Here is a 20,435-nt window from a genome sequence, read left to right on the forward strand (position 1 = left end):
CCACGTCATCAGGAGCAGTACACGGTAAAGTGTCTCTCTCTCTCTCTCTCTCTCTCTCTCTCTCGTATTCCGTCTCTTGTTCTGTGTGCCTGGTGCAGCCTCGTTGGTGCTGGAGCCGCATCCACGGCCTTGTGTCCTTGCTACCAGCGTCTTGTTGGCCGGGAACACACAGAATGCACTCCACTGGGGGCAGCGGGGAGTGGGGAGGGGGTCCCGGGGAAGCCGCAGCTGCCACCCCCACCCCACCGCACCCCACCTCACCACACACACACACACACCAGAACCCACATGAGCCACAGTGGGTGGTTAACAAGACAGCCAAACAGCTCCAGCTCCCCAGAGAGAGGAGGCAGCCAGGACCTGGGGGAGTCTACACCGCGAGTGCCCTCAGGGTTCTATCCTGGGCCACACACCACACAGCCTGGCTGTCTGTGTGCGGGACGCTCCCCGGACCCCACCCCCACCCGCACCCCCAACCCATTTCTCAGAGAGGAACATCTTATACAAGTCCTACCACGGTGTTTCCAACAGTTCGTAGGAAACAGGATTGAAAGAATCAAGTTTCTTTTGGTGCAAAAAATTAAATAAATAAATAAGCTTGAAATCCATGCATGCCTTCGAGGGGTTTCCAGAACATTCGTGGAAAATGTGTAGTAGAGGAAAAACCTTGGCATGGGTTTCAAGATCTTCTTCCTTTTTTGCTCCAAAATCAAACGTTCTCTTTTCAATTCCTGGTTCCACGAACTTTGTGAAGCATCTTTTGTGACCCACGACCCCGGACAACAGCGGCCGTGAGTCCAGCAGGGACAGAGGTCCCTGGGCTGTTCCGTGAAAAGTGTGTGTGTGGGGGGTGAGCGTGAGAAACGGGTTCCCCGTGCTGACGTCCAAGGGGCTTTCTCTCTGACAGAAGCAGGAAGTGAGAGAGGCCACAGCCGCTGTGTTCTGCGTATATTTCTGTGTTTCTGTCTGGGTCATGAGCGTCCCAGACACTTCACCACACACACACACACACACACACACACAAGCCCCCAGCGAGTGTCTCACATTTGACATAAGACAGAAACTAAGATGATTCCAGAAGCACCTACTGGCGGGGGGTGGGGGGCTGGGCTGGCAGGGACGGGACCTTGAACTTGAACTTGGAGTACTTGAACTTGAACTGTGCAGTAAGGGCAGGACAATCAGAGGTGGGAGACCATAGGTGGAGGGGAGCGGGGAGGTCATGGGGGAACCACAAGGTACAGAGGTAAGTCATAGGGTGTAGGGCAGCCTTGAGCGCCATGCCAGGAACCTGGTCCTGGATTGGCAAGGTGACACGGTGGAAAGAGAGAGCAAGAGAGATGGGAAGTGGGGTGGTGGGGGCTCGGGGCAGGCAGCTGAACACGACTGTGGGTGTGGAGGGCATGGGTGGTGGTCCCGTCACCCACAGGCCTGCGAGGGCCCCAGCCCAGGCGGGGGTGGAGGTGGCGTGGAGAGGGTCTGAGCCGAGGTCCAACAGCCCCTGGGGTGTGCTGGGTGCTCATGTCCCAGAGACCCCGGAACAAAGCCCTTGTGGGCTCTCAGACCGTGGGAAACGGTTGCCAAGACACACACACTCACACACACACACAGTGCCCCACAACCACCTTTAAAAAGCACACAAACTCCAGACACGGGCTTTGTTTTTAAGATAGCCAAGGAGAAATGGCATTCAGGAAGCAGCCGCCGGCTTCCTGCACCCAGGGTGTGAACAGGGGCTGCCCCGTGCACCTGCTGCGGGCTGGCCAGATGATACCCAGTGAAGCCAGGGATGTGTGCGCGCACACACACACGCACACGCACCTGCTCACCGGCTCCGGAGCCCAAGCCCAGCGGGGTGTACTGTGACCACTCTTCCCCCAGGACAGGCAGGGCTGGGCCAGGCTCACACCAGCCTCCTATGCCTGGGAGGGTGGGCTTCCGTGGAGCTGTGGGCCTACGACCACCACCACCACCACCCGCCCACCATCTCTCTCCCCTTCTTCCCACCCTAACATGGCTCCCCTCCCTCCCCTCAACAGCGGCAATAGCAAAGGGAAGGATATAAACACGATCAAATCCCTCCGAGTGCTCCGGGTGCTACGACCTCTCAAAACCATCAAGCGGTTGCCAAAGCTCAAGGTGAGAGGCCGGTGGGGAGGGGGCGGGCCGGGTGGCCCTGTGCTGTCCCGCGGGGAGGCGCTGGCAGCACTGAGTGGGCTGCTTACGTGGGCGCGTGCATTACTGCAAGTTCCCAGCAGGTGGCGGTGAAGTGAGGGCTCTGCTGCTTCCCATGTGGGAGGCTTGGATGGAGCTCCTGGCTCCCAGCCTCTCTCCCTCTCTCTCCCCTCCCCCCCCCCCACAGGCCGTGTTCGACTGCGTGGTGAACTCACTCAAAAACGTCTTCAACATCCTCATTGTGTACATGCTGTTCATGTTCATCTTCGCCGTGGTGGCTGTCCAGCTGTTCAAGGGCAAGTTTTTTCACTGCACCGATGAGTCCAAGGAATTTGAGAAAGATTGTCGGTGGGTGTTCCCCGTGCCCAGCGTCCCGGGGTGGCCGGGTTGGGGGAGGGGAGCTGCTGGGAGGCCCGAGGGTTGGGGTGTCCCGCGTGAGCATCTTGGAATTGGAATAGAAGCGAAAACCACTGTGGAAGTGGCGGCTGCTGCCCCTCGCTTCCTGCAGGGGGCGCCGTAAACTAGGCTGGCTTCCCTTTTATGTCGCCAACTTTCTGTCCCGCCGGGGACGGTCGCCCACGGCCACAATCCGACATTTCAAACCTTCAGATGGGGTCAAGGTGCAGAAGAAGGGGGGCCGGCACTGTGGCACAGCAGGTTAAGTCGCCACCTGCGATGCCGGTGTCCCATATGAGCGCCGGTTCAAGTCCCGGCTGCTCCACTTCCGCCCCAGCTCCCTGCACCTAGGAAAGCAGTGGAAGATGGCCCAAGTGCTTGGGCCCCTGCCACCCACGTGGGAGACCCGGATGCAGCTCCCGGCTCCTGGCTTCAGCCTGGCCCAGCCCTGGCTGTTGTAGACATTTGGGGAGTGACCCAACAGATGGAAGACCTCTCTCTCTCTCTCTGCCTTGCAAAGAAAGACATATTTTTAAAATACTGTAGTATTTGCATAGAGAGCTAGGCATATTTTCCCATAGACTTTATTTCTTTAACTATTTTTTAAAGAGTTATTTGTTTATTTGAAAGTTAACAGAGAGGCATCCATATGGGATGCCAGCAGGTGGCGCTCTACCCACTACACCACCACGCCGTGTCCTCCCCCTCCATAAACTCTGCACCATCTCTAAATGCCTTACACCAGTAAATGCCATGGAAATTCTATGTAAATATGCATCAGCTTTGTGTTGTTTGCAGCGTAAGTAACCACAAGACAGTACGGACACAACTTTTTTCCGCGTATTTTTGATCGGCGGTTGGTTGAGTCTGTATGGCAATTGTGCTGGAAGGGCCCCTTCCCCGATGCTCACAGAATGCAGTACTGTGGCACTGGCTTATGGAAAAAGAAGGGGTTTATGGCAAGGCCAACCGGCAAGGAGACAGGAAGCAAAGCTCAGACCTATGTCTCCCGTCTGAGGTTCCAGCAGGTTTTGTGGGTTGGGAAGGACCAGCCAGTGTGGGAAAACTCTCCTGAGGCAAGTTCTGATTGGAGGACGTTAGCGCCAGAGCCTGGTCAGTGGACTCCAGGCTTCTGGAAGAGTCCAGAAGGTTCTTGAAAGTTCCAGAAGGTTCTGGAAAGTTCCAGAAGGTTCTAGAAGGTTCTGGCATGTGTTGGTCTCTTTGAGTCTGCTGGCAGGGGTGGAGGGATAACTAGTAGTGAAGACATGTTCCTCCATTCCCTGCCCAGATTACATTTGCTGTCAAGAGGCCAATCACCTGTGGTAGGAGCTTTGCCTATAATTAAACTTGTCCCCAGGAACTTGCGTCCAGTTGATGGTGGTAGTGGCTTAATCTGAGAGGGACTTTTTAAAGCAGACAGAAACCATTCCCAGCCCCACCCCCCTCTCCCCGAATGGGTAGCTTTCCCCGGTGTTGATGGAGCTGGACCGTTTTGAGCTGGTTCTGCAGTTACACCTGCACAGAATATGTGTCAAGTCTGCAGTCATTGCTAGGGTGGAGGAACACGGTGCAGAGAATGGCTGCCGGCTGTTAGCTCTGTGGCCGTTTCTAGCATGAGAAGTCAGCCTAGACGTTTGGATGGGAGTCTGAGGCTAGCCCTGGACCCTTGTCCGAGCCGGTGTTGTGGCCCAGGAGGTTAAGACGCAATGCCAGCATCCCTTGGGCAGGTGCTGACTCGGGCCCTGGCTGCCCTGCTTTTAATCCAGCTTCCTCCTAGTGCACCTGGGAAGGCAACAGATAATGATCCGAGTCTATGGGCCTCTGCCTCCCATGCAGGAGACCAAGAGGGAGGTCCAAGCTCCTGACTTCAGCCTGGTCCAGCCCTGGTTGCTGTGGGCATTGGGAGAGTGAACCAGAGTTGGAACATCTCTCCCCATCATCTGTCTGTGTATCTGCCTGTCTCTGCCTCTCTGTCGCTCTGTCTTTCAAAAAAAATCTTATTAAAAAAAAAAAATCAGGGCCGGCGCTGTGACATAATGGGTTATGCCTCCACCTGCAGTGCTGGCATCCCATAGGGGCGCAGTTTCAAGTCCCGGCTGCTCCACTTCCAATCCAGCTCTCTGCTGTGGCCTGGGAAAGCAGTAGTAGGTGGCCCAAGTACCTGGGCCCCTGCACCCACGTGGGAAACCCAGAAAAAATCTCCTGGCTCCTGGGTTCAGATCAGCCCAGCTCTGGCCATTGTGGCCATTTGGGGAGTGAACCAATGCGTGGAAGACCTCTCTCTGTGTGTCTCTCTCTGTCTCTCTCTAATTCTTGCCTTTCAAATAAAATAAATAAATCAACAGACCTGAGCCCCTCACCCTTAGGCCCGTAAATCCTCGAGCCGGAATTCAGAATGTTGCACTCGGAGTCAGCTCCGTCCCAGGTCCCCAAGCGGAGGGTGCACAGGGCTGTGGAAGGCAATGGTCCCTCCTCCACCTGTGCCCGCCTCGGCTCGGCCCCCGGGGCGCACGGCTAACAGCGCCCCCTGTCTGTGACAGCGGCAAGTACCTCCTGTACGAGAAGAACGAGGTGAAAGCCCGCGATCGCGAGTGGAAGAAGTACGAGTTTCACTATGACAACGTGCTGTGGGCCCTGCTCACCCTCTTCACCGTGTCCACGGGAGAAGGCTGGCCACAGTAAGTGGCCGGGCCTGAGAGCGCCCCCACTCCCGCCAGCGGCAACCAGGGGAATAACCCGAGGTCTCCCAGGGAGGGCTGCTAGCCTGGCTCCCCCAGCCTCACCCTGCTGGGGCCCACGCAGCGGGAGGTGGGGGCGAGGGGCAGGGTGGCATTGCCTGAACCCCGTTTCCACCGCAAACCTATTTTCTCCCAGATGGAGCCCAGAGCATAGTCTGACGGGCGAGGCTGCCTTATGCATGCAAATCCAAGAGTGGTTATTTTAAAATTTTGAGATGGGGGAAGGCGGGCATGTGGCACAGTGGTTAAGGCACCACTCGGGTCTCCTACACAGGCAGCCCGGCATCCCAGCCCTTGGCCATTGCAGCCATCTGTGGAGTGAACCAGCAAATGGATGATTTCTCTCTCTCTCTCTCTTCTCACTCTCTTTCTCGCTCTCTGTCCCTCCGCCTTTCAAATAAAATAAATGAATAAAAAAAAAAATACAATTCTAACTTGGCCACCATGCCCATCCCTGTCTCCCCCACCACCACCACCAATAGGGTCCTCAAGCACTCGGTGGACGCCACCTTTGAAAACCAGGGCCCCAGCCCCGGCTACCGCATGGAGATGTCCATCTTCTACGTGGTCTACTTCGTCGTCTTCCCTTTCTTCTTTGTCAACATCTTCGTGGCCTTGATCATCATCACCTTCCAGGAGCAGGGCGACAAGATGATGGAGGAGTACAGCTTGGAGAAAAACGAGGTGCTGCCTCCCCTATCCCTGAGCGCCCCCCCACCTCCCCCTCCCCGCCCCAGGCAAAAGGTGTCAGCCTGGCAGGTGTAGGACCAGGCCGGTGGCTTGGGCTCGCTGCCGCCACCTGGAGGCCACGGGGAGCAGGGCGAAGCCAGGCTTGCTGATGGAGCAGCCGCGCTCGGAGTGGACCTTGGCCGCTGCTTGGGGCGCCTTCCTCCCATATCCAAGTGCCTGGGTTCGAGTCCCTCCCATGCCAGCTCCCTGCTCATGTGCAAGTACGTGGGTCCCTGCTGCCCACGTGGGAGACCCAGGTTGAGTTCTTGGCGCCGTAGTAGCCATTCTGGGCATTTGGGGAGTGAACCAGCAGATGGACGATGTGTCTGTCTGTCTCTGCCTCTCGAGTAAATAAATACAGTTGTAAATGGGTTCTCCATACGGGAGCAGGAGGAGGAAAAAGAGGGCGATCAGGAAGAGAGAAGGCTCAGGCCTCAGAACTCTTTGCTTTCAACTCGGATTTGGCCTGCCTGGCAGCTGGGTCACCTCGGGCAGAGGACCTGGCCTCTCTGCGCATACTGGGGCTTCGGCATCGGACCCACATTTTGTTGAAGGGATCCAGGAGGGGGACGAGGGAGATGCCCACGCAGGGTTGGGAGACTTCTCAGGGCACCGTAGCTGTTGGGAGAAGGCAGTCATGGTGGTGGGGAGCGGGGCTGGTCCCGAGAGAGGCAGCTTCAAGCAGGCGCATTGGGAGCCGTGGTGCCGGGTTAGATTGCGACCAGCCGCCTGCCCTCGGGCTCTGCCCTGCCCCCTGGGGCTCCGCCCCTTCTGCTTGGCCCCTGCCCTCGGGCTCCGCCCCTGCCCCCCGGACTCCACCCCTACTGCCCCGCCCCTGCATGCGAACTCCGCCCTGCCCCCCGGACTCCGCCCCTGCCTTCAGGCTCCGCCCTGCCCCTGGAACTCCACCCCTGCTATGCCGCCCCTGCCTGCGAACTCCACCCTGCCCCCTTGGACTCTACCCCTTCTGCTCTGCCTCCCCTCAGCCCACAGGCTCTGCCCTGCCCCTCCCATGTCTGCAGGCTCCGCCCTGCCCCCGGGACTCCGCCCCTGCCCACAGGCTCCACCCTGCCCTTCAAACTCCGCCCCTCAAGCTCCACCCACCCTCTGGCTCCACCCCTTCTGCCCCACCCCGCCCAGGGCTCCACCTTGCTCCCTCAGACTCCGCCCCTTCTCCGCCCCTCACGCTGCCGGCCTGTCCCCCGCAGAGGGCCTGCATCGACTTCGCCATCAGTGCCAAGCCGCTGACCAGGCACATGCCCCAGAACAAGCAGAGCTTCCAGTACCGCATGTGGCAGTTCGTGGTGTCCCCGCCCTTCGAGTACACCATCATGGCCATGATCGCCCTCAACACCATCGTGCTGATGATGAAGGTGAGCTTCCTCCCACCCCACCCCCGCGCCTCGTGCCCGCCCCCTGGAGCCCACCCTCCCCCACCCAGACGGGCCGGCAGCAGCAGCCCTCCATCCGTGTCGCCTCTGAGCCTTTGCACTGTTGTGCCCGCAGCCCCCGACACCGTTCCCAACACTGCCAGGCCAGCTGCACCTGTAGAAAGACCCCTTCCTCCAAGAAGCCCTCCTTGACCTCCACAGATTCCCCAAGCTGCCCATCTTCGTCAGCCTCTTTCCCACCACCCTTGCCTGGCTGGGATTTCCGTGGCAGCTTGGTCGGCAGCCGGGGCGCTCCAGGGAACTCCCGGGCCCCTGAGCAGGGAGAAGACATAAAACGCTCCATGTAAATGTTGGGTGGGTGAAATCAGGGTGGCAGGACAGGTGCGGGCTGCAGGGAGTCAGGGCCCGGGACCCCGTCCCTGTGCAAACTCCGAATATACAGCCCCACAGTGAGGAATCCACAGACCTGGATTCAAACCCAACTGTGCTAACTGACCAGTTCCAGCTGGCACAGTGCCTTGGAGTTTGCCTGTCTGTGAAATGGGGGCACGGATAATAGCACCTTTCTCCCACCAGGGGTGGATGAGGACTGAGCGAGGAAGTGCAGGTGCCCGGGTTCAAGTCCCGGCTCCACTTCCAATTCCAGCTCCCTGCTGGTGCGCACCCTGGGAGGCAGCAGCGATGGCTCAAGTACTTGGGTCCCTGCCACCTGCCTGGGAGACCTGGATGGAGCTCCTGGCTCCTGGCTTTCGCCTGGCCCAGCTGCAAGCTTCTCAAAGTCCCCTCAAACTGGGTATTTCCTTACACACACACACACCCACACACACACCGCTGTGGATGAAGTGTAACGTATAAATGAGCCAGCAGCCTACTGCCGTCAGCGCTATCCAGCATTTCTGGAATTTTCCATCTAATACTGTTGGAGCTGGCTGACCATGGGTAACTAAATCCGCAGATAAGATGGGACCAGGGTCAGCTCTTTCCTTTTCTCTTTCTGTGGCTGCTCTCCCAAGCAGGGTCAGAGACAAGACAGAAAGATGGCCTGGTGTAGGCTCTCCCGTGCTCAGATGCTATGGCCAGCTTTGTAAGATTCAGGGTCCAGAGAGGGCCTGGAAGTCTATTATTTAATTGAAAGCCAGACACACACACACACACACACACACACACTGAGAGAGAGAGAGAGAGAGAGAGAGAGAGAGAGAGAGAGATGTCTTCCATCCACTGGTTCACTCCCCAAATGGCTACAACATCTAGGGCTGGGCCAAGCCGAAGCCAGAAACTTCTTTCTGATCTCCCATATGGATGGCAGGAGCCCAGGCACTTGAGCCACCCTCTGCTGCTTTCCCGGGTGCATTAGCAGGGAGCTGGATCAGAAGTGGAGCAGCCAGGACTCGAACCAGCGTCCATATGGGATGCTGGTGCTACAGGCAGCTATAGATCATTAAATGCTAGTGGTATTGTCAGTCTCACCAATTTGTCAAATAAAGATTAAAACAAACTTTGGCAAAACACTGTGTCTGCAGAAGAACTGATAAACACAGACATTTGTTTTTATATTTAGTTTATTTATTTGAGAGGCAGAGTTAGAGAGAGAGAGAGAGAGAGAGAGAGAGAGAGAGAGAGAGAGGTCTTCCATCCGCTGGTTCACTCCCCAGATGGCTACAATGGCTGGAGCTGAGCTGATCTGAAGCCAGGAGCCAGGAGCTTCTTCTGGGTGGTACCATGTGGGTGCAGGGGCCTAAGGACTTGGGCCATCTTCTGCTGCTTTCCCAGGCCATAGCAGAGAGCTGGATTGGAAGTGGAGCAGCCAGGACTCGAACCGGTGCCCATATGGGATGCCAGCACTGCAGACTATGCTACAGAGCTGGCCCCTTATTATTATTATTATTTTTTTTTTTTGACAGGCAGAGTGGATAGTGTGAGAGAGAGACAGAGAGAAAGGTCTTCCTTTGCCGTTGGTTCACCCTCCAATGGCCGCCGCTGCAGCCGGCGCACCGCGCTGATCCGATGGCAGGAGCCAGGATCCAGGTGCTTTTCCTGGTCTCCCATGGGGTGCAGGGCCCAAGCACCTGGGCCATCCTCCACTGCACTCCCTGGCCATAGCAGAGAGCTGGCCTGGAAGAGGGGCAACCGGGACAGAATCCGGCGCCCTGACCGGGACTAGAACCCGGTGTGCCGGCGCCGCAAGGTGGAGGATTAGCCTATTGAGCCACGGCGCCGGCTCAAGCCTTATTATTTTTTAAAATAAGAAGTATTTATTTGAAAGATACAGTTACAGAAAGAGAGAGAGAGAGAGAGAGAGAGAGAGAGAGAGAGACTTCCACCTGCTGGTTCAATCCCCAAAAAGGCCACAACAGCCATGCCATTGATGTATTTGAGAAAACCAAGTGAATTGAATATAGACCACCGCCCCCCCGGCTGGGGACCGCACCCGTGTCCTGCTGATGGCCTCTCCTTGCACTGGGTCTCCAGCTCTCTCCAGCTGGGCTGGAGGCTGGATTCGGTTGAGATTTGGTGGTTTGGTCAAGAATCTGTGATGACTGGAGGATGTGAGTCTACTTCTGCTACTATAACGAAACAACCAAGGTAGACTTAGTGCAGCAAGAAAAGAGGTTGTGGGGCCCACAGTACCGGAAGCTGAGGGTCAGCTCTGGCCCAGGCTGTTTGGCCTCGGATCAAGCTCCCTTCCCTCCCGTGGGCAGCGGGCAGCAGGCACGGTGATTTAAGGTCCTCCCTCTAAGGGGCTCCGCCCCCTTCCCAGGGAGCCATGCCCCCAGCACTGGAACCTGGCAGGGGGTGCTCATTCAAACCCTAAGGCAGAAACGCCCAGAATGTTCTAACCCCTGGTCTCCTGGGCTGTCCCAGTGAAGATGACAACAGGTGCACTTCCCTGAAATAAATAGATAGGTCTCTGATGCAGAGATCTGTGGGGGGCCGGCGCTATGGTGCAGTGGGCAAAGCCACTGCCTGCAGTGCTGGCATCCCACATGGGCGCCGGTTCAAGTCCCGGCTGCTCCACTTTCGATCCAGCTCTCTGCTGTGGCCTGGGAAAGCAGTAGAAGATGGACCAAGTGCTTGGGCCCCTACACCCGCGTGGGAGACCTGGAAGAAGCTCCTGGCTTCAACCTGGCCCAGCCCCGGCCGTTGCAGCCATCTGGGGTGTGAACCAGCAGGTGGAAGACCTCCCTCTCTCTGTAACTCTTTCAGATAAATAAAGAAATCTTAAGACAGAGAGAGAGAGAGATATCTCCAGGTGTTAGTCCCCCTTATGGCGTGAGCAGATTAAGTACATGGATTAAAATGCCACTCTGTGCCCCGTAAATACATAGCATTATCATGTCAACTGAAAATATTTTTGGAAGAAACTTTCCATAATAAAAAGAGTTAGTTTTTATTTTGAATATGAAAAAAATTGCCCACAGCACCCTGCCCAGACAAACTCACTCAGCCTCAATCTGGGCTCAGCCCCCTGGAAGGAAGAGGCCCCTGCTGCCGGGGGGGGGGGGGGGGGGGGGTCGCCGGCACTCAGACACGCTGACCCCACCCCCACCCTGTCTCCCCCCTTCTCAGTTCTACGGGGCCTCGGTGGCCTACGACAATGCCCTGAAGGTATTCAACATCGTCTTCACCTCGCTCTTCTCCCTGGAGTGCCTGCTAAAGGTCCTGGCTTTTGGGATTCTGGTGAGTTTACCTCCCTGCCCCCCTGCCAGGGGGCTGCAGCTGGGGGCAGGAACGGGGGCTCCAGGTGTTGGGTGAGGGTCTCTCCTCCCCCCGCCCCCGCCACCACCATGGGCGACGGCCCACCCCACCCCACCCCCCGCCGGCCACAGATCTCACTCCAACAGAGTTAAGATTTTACGCTGGCCCACGGCTGCTGTTCATTAGCTCATTCCTTCCAGTGTTTCTGAAGTGAGGCCCCAGGGTACTCAGAGCGTTCCAGCCCCCACCCCACCCCGCGAGCCTGCGTGTGGACGTGACCAGGAAGGAATGCTCCCAAAGTCAAAACCTGTGCCCACGGCCCGGCCCACCCAGCGCTCTGGGGCGTGGTCCTTTCCCCTTGGTTCTAGGTTCTTATCTTTTAAATGCGGTCCCTGATCCTTAACCTGGTGAAACCTAAGGCCCTTTGACCCCAGCCCACCCCTCCAAGGGGGAGGGGGTGGGGAAGGGGAGTCTGAGGAATCTGATGTGGAGAAAGTGACATCTTTCTGTTTCGTCCAGTCACCACACTTAGGCACCTTCATCCATCTGGTAGGCAGTGGCGGGGAGTGGTGGTGGGGGGGGGTACTTCAAAACCTCCATGGAAAATAGAATTGAAAGATACATGTATTGGGGCCGGCGTTGTGGAGCCATGGGTTAAGGCACCACCTGCAGCACCAGCATCCCATACGGACGCTGGTTCAAGTCTCGGCTGCTCCGCTTTTGATCCAGCTCCCTGCTAATGCACCTGGGAAGGCAGTGGAGGATGGCCCAAGTGCTTGGGCCCCTGCACCCACATAGGAGACCCAGATGGAGTTCCTGGCTCCTGGTTTGAGCCTGGACCAACACTGGCTATTGCGGCCATTTGGGGAGTGAACCAGTGGATGGAAGACCTCTCTCTCTCTCTCTCTCTCTCTCCCCCACTCTGCCCTTCACATAGTTAAAATCAATTTTTAAGAAAAATGTGTTTATTTGGGTCTAGAAAGTTTTTAAAATCCAGGCATTTTTTCCATAAATACGGATTTTTCCATGAATTTTCTTTATCAACCCCTTTGCGTAGGTTTCAAAAGTTTTGGCACCGGCTGGCACTGTGGCTCATTAGGCTAATCCTCCGCCTGCGGCGCCGGCACCCCGGGTTCTGATCCCGATCGGGGTGCCAAATTCTGTCCTGGTTGCTCCTCTTCCAGTCCAGCTCTCTGCTGTGGCCGGGAAGGCAGTGGAGGATGGCCCAAGTGCTTGGGCCCTGCACCTGCATGGGAGACCAGGAGAAGCACCTGGCTTCTGGCTTCTGATAGGCGCAGCGGGCCAGCCATAGTGGCCATCTGGGGGGTGAACCAACAGAAGGAAGACTTTTCTCTCTGTCTCCCTCTCTCACTAACTCTGCCTGTCAAAAAATAAAAAAATAAAAATAAATTAAAAAAAAAAAAGAAGTAGAGCTTGAGACAAAGGCTGGACACAAGGAATTTACCTGGGAGTAAATTTACCTCACAAGGAGGCAGCCAGGAAAAAAAAATGGGTACGTTGTGAAGCCCGTGAGCGACAGGGGCCACCAGGGGGCAGCAGAGAGCACATTGCTGAGTCCGCCCGCCGGGAGTGGGGAGAGAGCCGGGCTATTTCAATCCAGTGCCCACCAGCCTGAGTCAGGGGCTGCTCCCAGCCGAGCTGTTAATTTCCTGACAAAGATGAGGGCACCGCACAGAGTTCGTGGGAGAATGGGATGAAAAGATAAGCTTAGGGGAGCAGATTTTAGTTCAGCATTGAGGACGCCCCAATCCTATGTCAAAACACCTGCTTTCCATCCCCGGCCCTGACTCCTGACTGCACCTTCCCACCAGTGAAGACCGCAGCGATGAGGAGTTCCCGGCTCCCAGCTTCGGCCTGGCCCAGCACCGGCCCTTGCAGGCCTTTGAGGAGGGAACCAGCAGATGACAACAGAAAGAGAGAGAGAGAGAGAGAGAGAGAGAGAGAGAGAAAGAGAGAGAGAGAGAGGTCTTCCATCCACTGGCTCACTCCCCAAATGGCTGCAATGGCCAGAGGTGCGCCGATCTGGAGCCAGGCGCTTCCTCTGGGTCTCCCACGCAGGTGCACTTGGGCCATCTTCTATTGCTTTCCCAGGTGCATTAGCAGGGAGCTGTATTAGAAATAGAGCAGCCGGAGCCGGCGCCGCGGCTCAATAGGCTAATCCTCCGCCTAGTGGTGCTGGCACACCAGGTTCTAGTCCCGCAGTCGGGGCGCTGGATTCTGTCCCAGTTGTCCCTCTTCCAGGCCAGCTCTCTGCTGTGGCCCGGGAGTGCAGTGGAGGATGGCCCAAGTGCTTGGGCCCTGCACCCCATGGGAGACCAGGATAAACACCTGGCTCCTGCCTTCGGATCAGCGTGGTGCACCGGCCGCAACGCACTGGCCGTGTTAGCCATTGGAGGGTGAACCAATGGCAAAAGGAAGATCTTTCTCTCTGTCTCTCTCTCTCACTGTCCACTCTGCCTGTAAAAAAAAAAAAAAAAAAAAAAAAAAAAAAAAAAAAAAAAGGAGCAGCCGGGACTCGAACCAGCACCCATATGAGATGCTGGCTCCATAGGCAGCAACTTTACCCACAGCGCCAAACCCTCTATGTTTTTTGGAGCCAGACAGAGCCCCTTGAGCAAAATCACAAGTATATGCCATTGAAATAGGAGGAGCTGTGGACCAGGGCCCAGCAACACCAGTGCCTTGGAACACGAATTCTTTTGAGATGATTATAAAACCCCAGATTGTATCCATCCATTGAGTGCCTACTGTATACCAAGCCCCCTGCGCCATGACCTCATGTATTATCTGGTAGGAGTGTTAGCCCTGCCTTCCAGAGGAAAAGTCCTGAGACCCAGGCCACTCAACCCCCAGTGACATGTAACACAATGCAGCCTAGGAACCTGACCTCGGCAAGTGCATACCAGAGTCGGGGCCATCTGTGAGACAGGGGGCTTGCCTGGGAGTGAGCTGGAGGAGCCCCTGCGTCATCTCACATCATGCCCCGTCTTTGTCTTGGCTTTGGTCAAAGGCTGAGAACGTGTGGGTCCTGCCCATCAGGAGGGGCCCTCCCCTGCCAACACACACCCCCACAAAGGGCCAGGCATCACCCGTTCAGTGCTGGGTTGAGCTGAGGCAGGGGCAGCAGTGGGGACCCGAGGAGCCCGGCGCTGTGGGTGTTTTCCGGGTAGTGTGGAGTATTTGTGAATCCTAGCAACACCACTGCCGCTGTGCCTGTGTACTGCCCCGGAGTGGGTCCTGGGACGCACACTTAGGATGTTAGAATGTTTCAGCAGCAGTAGCCAGCAGCCAGTCTGCACATCTCAGCGGACCATAGCTGCTCAAGGACCTGGGCTCACCAGACGTGGCATTTAGAAAGTTCCAGAAAGCTGGCTGGGAAAAGACCCCCCCCCCCCTTCCCCACCTCTGTTCACAGCCCTGGGGGGTGGGGCGTGCCTAGAGCCAGGGCCCAGAGCTGAGCACAGGCAGGCCCTCAAGGGCCCTGTTGCTGGGCGCTCGCCCACAGCCACACAGCAGGATGGTAGCGGCAGGGCTGGGGTTTGAACATGCAGACGCCACACTCACCCAGGCCTGGGTTCAAATCCCAACTGTGGTGCTCTGGGTGGCTCCACCCTCTGAGCAGAGCGAGCGACTCCTCCCTCTGGAATCCTTGTGAAGACCCCAGTGCTGTTTGGAACTGTCTCTGAGACAAGTGACAGCCCCCAAAAAGCAGCCCCCTCCCCTAGCTGAGCTGCAGCAGGGTCTAAGAGCCCCCTCTGGTGCCCAGACAGAAATGGGACAGTCCCCCCAGGGTGGGGGGTGGCGGGTCCCAGAGAGGGGACCCCGGGGCAGACGCCACCAGGCAACTCGTCCTCGAACTGCATTTTTAATGTTTGATCCGTGACAACCATCCCGGGCGTCGGCCGCCATGCTCCGTCGATGGCATCTCTTGTCTTGTGGGTCCTCGTTCTAGAATTATTTCCGCGATGCCTGGAATATCTTTGACTTTGTGACCGTCCTCGGTAGCATCACCGACATCCTTGTGACGGAGTTTGGGGTAAGTGTCCCGCTGGCTTCCTCCCGGGTACCCCCTAGGACTGCACGGGCTGGGGCTGGGCTGGGGCTGGGGGGCGGGGGTGGGACAGGTGCCGTGAGTCCCGATGGCCACAGCCAGCTTGGGCCACTGCCTGGCCATGACTGAAGAGAGAGAAACAGGCCTCCATCTCCCCCTACCCGGGGAAGGGTAGTCCCTACAGAAGGTTGACCCCGGGGGAGGCCTGGGTCCCCCAAAGTCCAGTATGAGGCCAGCCCTGCAATACGGGCTCCTCTGCTTCTGAGCTGTTGATTTCTGGACATATCATGCAATGCAATCATTGAGAGGCTCGAACCCCCCCCCAAGCCCCCCAAAGCTCAGATTAGCCCCTCCCCCCACCACCACCAAGACCACACAGAGCCCAAGGCCATTTGCAAGCCAGGTCTGCTGGCTCGTGGGCAGCTGGACACAGGGGCGGGTGTTACTCTAGGGGCCCCCGGCCCCCGGGTGGTCTCTGGGCCTCAGAGCACATCCATTTCTCTCCTTTCTGGGAGACTGAGGGCCCTGGAGTTCCCAGCTCAGACGCTCTCCTTGGCCATCTGCCAGGGAGTCCAGGCTTGGGGGGGGGGGACTCTGGAGACTGTGGGGGATGGAGGAAAGGGCGGGGGTTGGTGACGTGGTCACAGATGGAAGAAAGCTCTGTGCCAGGCGCTTCCCTGGGATCGGCTCCTGGGGGCCGGGCTGGGTCTCACTCAGAAAGGGTCTGAGCGCCAGGAGGGTGCTGATCCCTGCCCAGGTGCTGAAGTGGACAGGGAAAGGGATCAGGAATTCGCAAAAGCCCCAACCTCCCCCTCTTCCTGCCCTTCCACACTGGCCAGTGCCTCCCCGTTGGCCAGGGTGAACCAGCAGAGAGAGCCAAGCAGGCATGCTCAGTGCGGGCAGGGCTTGTGGGCCCATTTCACAGACGGGCAGCCTGAGGCTCCCTGCCCCAGGAAGTGAAGGACCTCTCCCAGGATGGGCAGCCTCTCAGGTGTGCCAGTCTGACTCTGCCCCCACCCCCACTCAGCAGAAAGGGGTTCGTTTGCACACTTTTCATCCCAGATACCTGTCAGGGCTGGGGACTCTATGGCAGGGCGAGCCATTCTCTGATGGTGTCCTGGCCTCACCCCTCCCCATGCTTCACCTCACCCCAGAAGCAGACCCCATAGGGCCAGACCCCAGTAGCTTATTGTCCTGGCCAATTCAGAACCATCAGGACCGGTGCAGTAGCCAATCATCCCTTCCCTACCAGCAGTTTTAGGATGTCCAGTGGAGATAACTGTTGCAGCCAGCCTCATCAGGGCCTTCCACAACTCCCGCTCCTGTGTGCCTGCACTCAGCACACACACATTGGGCACCCGCTGTGTGCCAGGCATGGTTCCAGGAGCTAGAGATAGAACAAGGGGGCAAGACAGAGACAGGCAAGATTGCAGAATTGCTGCCCCCAGCAAGCTGACATTCCAGTGGGGGAGGCAAAAAGGTTTTCTTTTAAGATTTACTTAGTTGAAAGGCAGAGTTAGAGAGAGAGAGAGAGAGAGAGAGCACCAGAGAGCTTCCATCTGCTGGCTCACTCCCCAGTTGGCCACAACAGCCAGGATTCTGGAGCTCCATCCGTGTGTCTCACCTGGGTGGCAGGGTCCCAAGGACTTGGGCCACAGGTGCATCAGCAGGGAGCTGGATCAGAAGTGGAGCAGCCAGGACTGGAACCGGCACCCACATGGGATGCCCACCTAGCCAGTGGCGGCCACAGCAGCAGGTTTTTAACCAATAGGAGCCATCCATGTGAGGCGCCTGGCACAAGAACTTTCCAGAAATGCAGGGCTTAACTCACCAGTGGCAGTTATTACCATGCCTCTTGCTAGCATTACTGCCCTTGAATCAAAATCCTTTGTAGGGAGGGAGGGGGCGGGTGGGCACCTGGGCCCTTGCAGGATGGTTGGATTGGGGGAGGAGAGGGGAGGGGAGGCGAGGCCCGCCCTGCCACGCCAGGGTGCCCCTGTGGCCCCCAGGTGAGGCCCTGGGGCGTGGCCGTCGGAGGCGGGGTGTGGCTGGGGGAGGGGTCTGGTGTGCCAGGCCCTTGGGGAGGGCAGGTCCCCGGGGTTCTGGGGGGCTGCCCCGCCCCGTGCGTGATAGATAACAACTGTGTCTTTTGTCTCTTTTCATGCCTGCCCTGCTCTTTAAACTGTATATTGGCGCAACGCCGTCTGAAAAAACCTCATCCAATCAAAATGCACTATGAAATCCATTTGTCCATCCATGACGTGGTCTGTGTGTCCATACACCAATGGCTTCTCTCCCAACCCGCCGCCACCGCCACCTCCACCACGCCCCCGCCCCCGCCCGGGACCGAAACCCCTGGGTCGTTGGTTGTTTTTCTGGTTTTTGGTTTTTTGGGTTTTTCTTCTTCTTCTTCTTCTTCTTGGCACTGGTTACCAAACTCAACCTAAAACAATAATAATGGTGATAACGGTGACACTGTTAACCGCTGACCGAACTCGCTGCCCCAACTCTTCCCGCCCCCCCTTCCATCGTCAACATCCGCCTCTAGAATCCGGTTGGTCTCCTTTTGAAGTCTAAATGCGTTACATTTACCCGTGCAAGCACCTGCCATGCCGCCCAAGCTGCATGGGGGGCGCCTGATGCCCCCAACCCCTCCCCTCCCTCCTGTCTCTCCCAGACCCCTCCCTGCCAGCCCCCCTCTGTCTGTGTATCTGCAGCCTCTCTCCCTCTCCCTCTCTCTGTCTCTCACGCGCACACACACCTCTCCCACCCACGGCACGGCCACCCTCTCGGGTCCCATGGCCAGCTCCATGGAGCTGGTGGCCCCAGGGAAGCTGGCGAGCCCCCCACCCCAAAGCCCCCAGGTCTCTCTCCTCTCCCTCCCCCACCCTGACCCCCGTCCCACCCTCCCTGTCCTGAGCCCACAGCATAGCAATCCTGCAAGTCTGAGGGAGGAGGCTTGAGCACGCAGGGAACTCTCGGGGCTGACGGGGCCCTGAACTGCACCTGTGCGCGCCGAGGTCCGTGCGCATGCGCACACACACTCCGTGTGTCCAGGCGCGACTTCGCCCATTTCCTGTTCCTTGTCTCTCTACGTCCTGGCGCCGCCTTTCTCTGGCCCACACGCCACACACATTCCTGTACTCGACTGCCTCAAACACACAGGGAATACATACACGCACGCATGGACTTGGGCACACAGGACGCACAAACATGCACGCGTGCACATGCACGCACACAATCCCTCCGTTACGCCAGCCTCCTGCACGTCCATACCCCGCCCCAGCGCGCGCGTGCGAACACACACACAACTGCACATCCCTCACTGCTTCTACCCCTCAGCTAACACCCCAGAAAGGACTCCCCCCACCCATGGCATCTTTGCACTGGATCCCACCCCTGCTGGTGGGCGACACACGCACTCACCCACCCAACATCTAGGGAAGCCCCTACCTCGTGACCACTGATGGCCGTGCGGGAGGCAGGCATGGGTCCACTGACCCCTGGATGCCACCTTTAACTGTTCACTCTGCTGCATTTCACAAGGCAGAGAAGGGGCGAATAGGGGAAGCTCCAGGGCCGGGGCCGGGGCCGGCCGGGGCCAGCACAGCACAGGCAAAGACCCTGTGGCAGGACAGAGTATTCAGGGCTCAGCGTTGCAAGCGAGGGGAGGTGGCTAGGCAGGCGGATCCAGGGGAAAGCCGAAGACAGAAGAGGAAACCAGCCTTGCGGGGGGGTGGGGGGAGTGCTGTGAAATCGGGGCTCTATCCTAAAGGAGGCCTGCGAGGTGGGCGCCAGGAGTTCCAGGGAGATAAGTGAGCGTAGTACAGGGAAAAGCCCCTGGACCCCGGGCTGCGGCACGGGGTGGGGTGGCTCAGAGGATGAGGGCCACACTCAAGGGACTCCGGTCTGCCTGGGACCTGGCAGACTGGCGGTGAGGGAACTCCAAGGTGGGGCCAAGCTGTGGGCGTGGCTTTGAGAACAGTCAGGAGTAGGCAGGTGGCAGGTGAGCTGGGCAGCAGCATTTAGCTGGGTAACTCCCACTTCCTTCTGAGCGCACAGGGGCCACCTGTCCCTGCACTGTGGGCGTTGGACGACAGAGCCATCCGCGGGGCCCAGCGGGCGGACAGAGGGGGAGCTAGGAAGGGGCCGCTAGGATGCTGCCAGCCCTCCTGGCTACAGACCCCAGGAAGAGCCGCGAGGATGGAGAGGGCTCCCTAGGATCTGTGTCCCACTCCCTGCACCCCTACTGTCTCCACCCCATCTCCTCCCCGTGCCGTCTCCCTCTTCCTCCTCGCGGCATGCTGTGTTTGCACGTCTCTCCTGCACGGCGGCAGCCTCCCCTGCCCCACCCTCCCACCCCCGCCCAGGGCTGTGGCTCTCAGATCCTGCTGCTTTTTATTTATTTATTTTTTTGCCTGCGCATGCGCCGCCGAGCTCACGTTCCGATCCGCCCCCATGGAAGGGGATGGCTTGGACTCCGGGATGGACGGGAGGGGTCTGGGGACGCCTGGGCCGTCGGCCCCCACCCCAGGTGGAGCTGGGTGGCCAGGCAGGGCTGGGGGGTCAGGTCAGCGGGGCACGGAGGGGTAGCTCTTTCAGCCAAGCCAGGATTAGAGGCGTCTTTGCAGCGCTTGGGACAGTCTCAACCGTGCTTGGGTCCGAGGTGGCCCGGGTAGACTCTCCCAGCCCCCTTTCTCCATCCCAGAGAGCTTCCTAGAGTGGCCAGGAAAGGCAAACGCCTCTGCCAGTTTCAGAAACCATTGGCAGTCCAGTCCCTGCCTCGCCGCTCCCAGGCCAGAGCTAGCAAAACAAACAAACAACCCATCCCGCCTTAGGGTGTCCGTCACCCAAATGGGGACACTTTTCAGAAGGGATGCCACGGCCATCCAGGCAAGCCGTGCGGCCACCCCCTGCCCGTCCCGTGCTACAAGGTGGGCGAAGAAGCCACGTGGAATGTGGCTTTGTGGCCGGCCCCCTAGGGCCCCTGCCCATCCTGGGGGGGTCCTGTGGGGAGTGGAGTCCAGTTGAGGGGCCCCTGCCCCTCTTAGCGGGAGTCGCCCCTCACTGCAGCCTGGCTGGCTCTGCGCCAGACGCCGCCGGTGGGGGATGGAAGGGGAGGAGCCCCTCTTCCAGGGAACAGGTGACCCAGGGGCAGGAAAGCCAGACTTGGGGGCGGGAGACAACTTTTGCATTCCAACAAACCAAAGAAAAAAAAAAAAACCAACCAAACAA

The 20,435-nt window shown here is 58.2% G+C and overlaps 1 protein-coding gene across 10 annotated transcripts in view; it reads left to right on the top strand.

The window, feature by feature from the left end:
- Nucleotides 1–20,435, top strand: part of CACNA1A (calcium voltage-gated channel subunit alpha1 A) — a 211,952-nt gene that overhangs the window by 169,024 nt on the left and 22,493 nt on the right. For all 10 annotated transcript variants that reach the window (XR_016222260.1, XM_089315017.1, XM_089315018.1 and 7 more), the window contains 7 exon segments: nt 2,040–2,139; nt 2,363–2,523; nt 5,112–5,249; nt 5,792–5,993; nt 7,247–7,411; nt 11,000–11,110; nt 15,102–15,185. Coding sequence is in view for 9 of the 10 variants with exons in the window: in XM_089315017.1 (XP_089171143.1) it covers nt 2,040–2,139; nt 2,363–2,523; nt 5,112–5,249; nt 5,792–5,993; nt 7,247–7,411; nt 11,000–11,110; nt 15,102–15,185 (961 nt within the window). In the remaining variant the exon portion in view is untranslated.

Source organism: Oryctolagus cuniculus, chromosome 16 (genome assembly GCF_051225735.1).
Source record: "Oryctolagus cuniculus isolate XC-2025 breed Fujian yellow rabbit chromosome 16, ASM5122573v1, whole genome shotgun sequence".
In the NCBI taxonomy this organism is placed as follows: Eukaryota; Metazoa; Chordata; class Mammalia; order Lagomorpha; family Leporidae; genus Oryctolagus; species Oryctolagus cuniculus.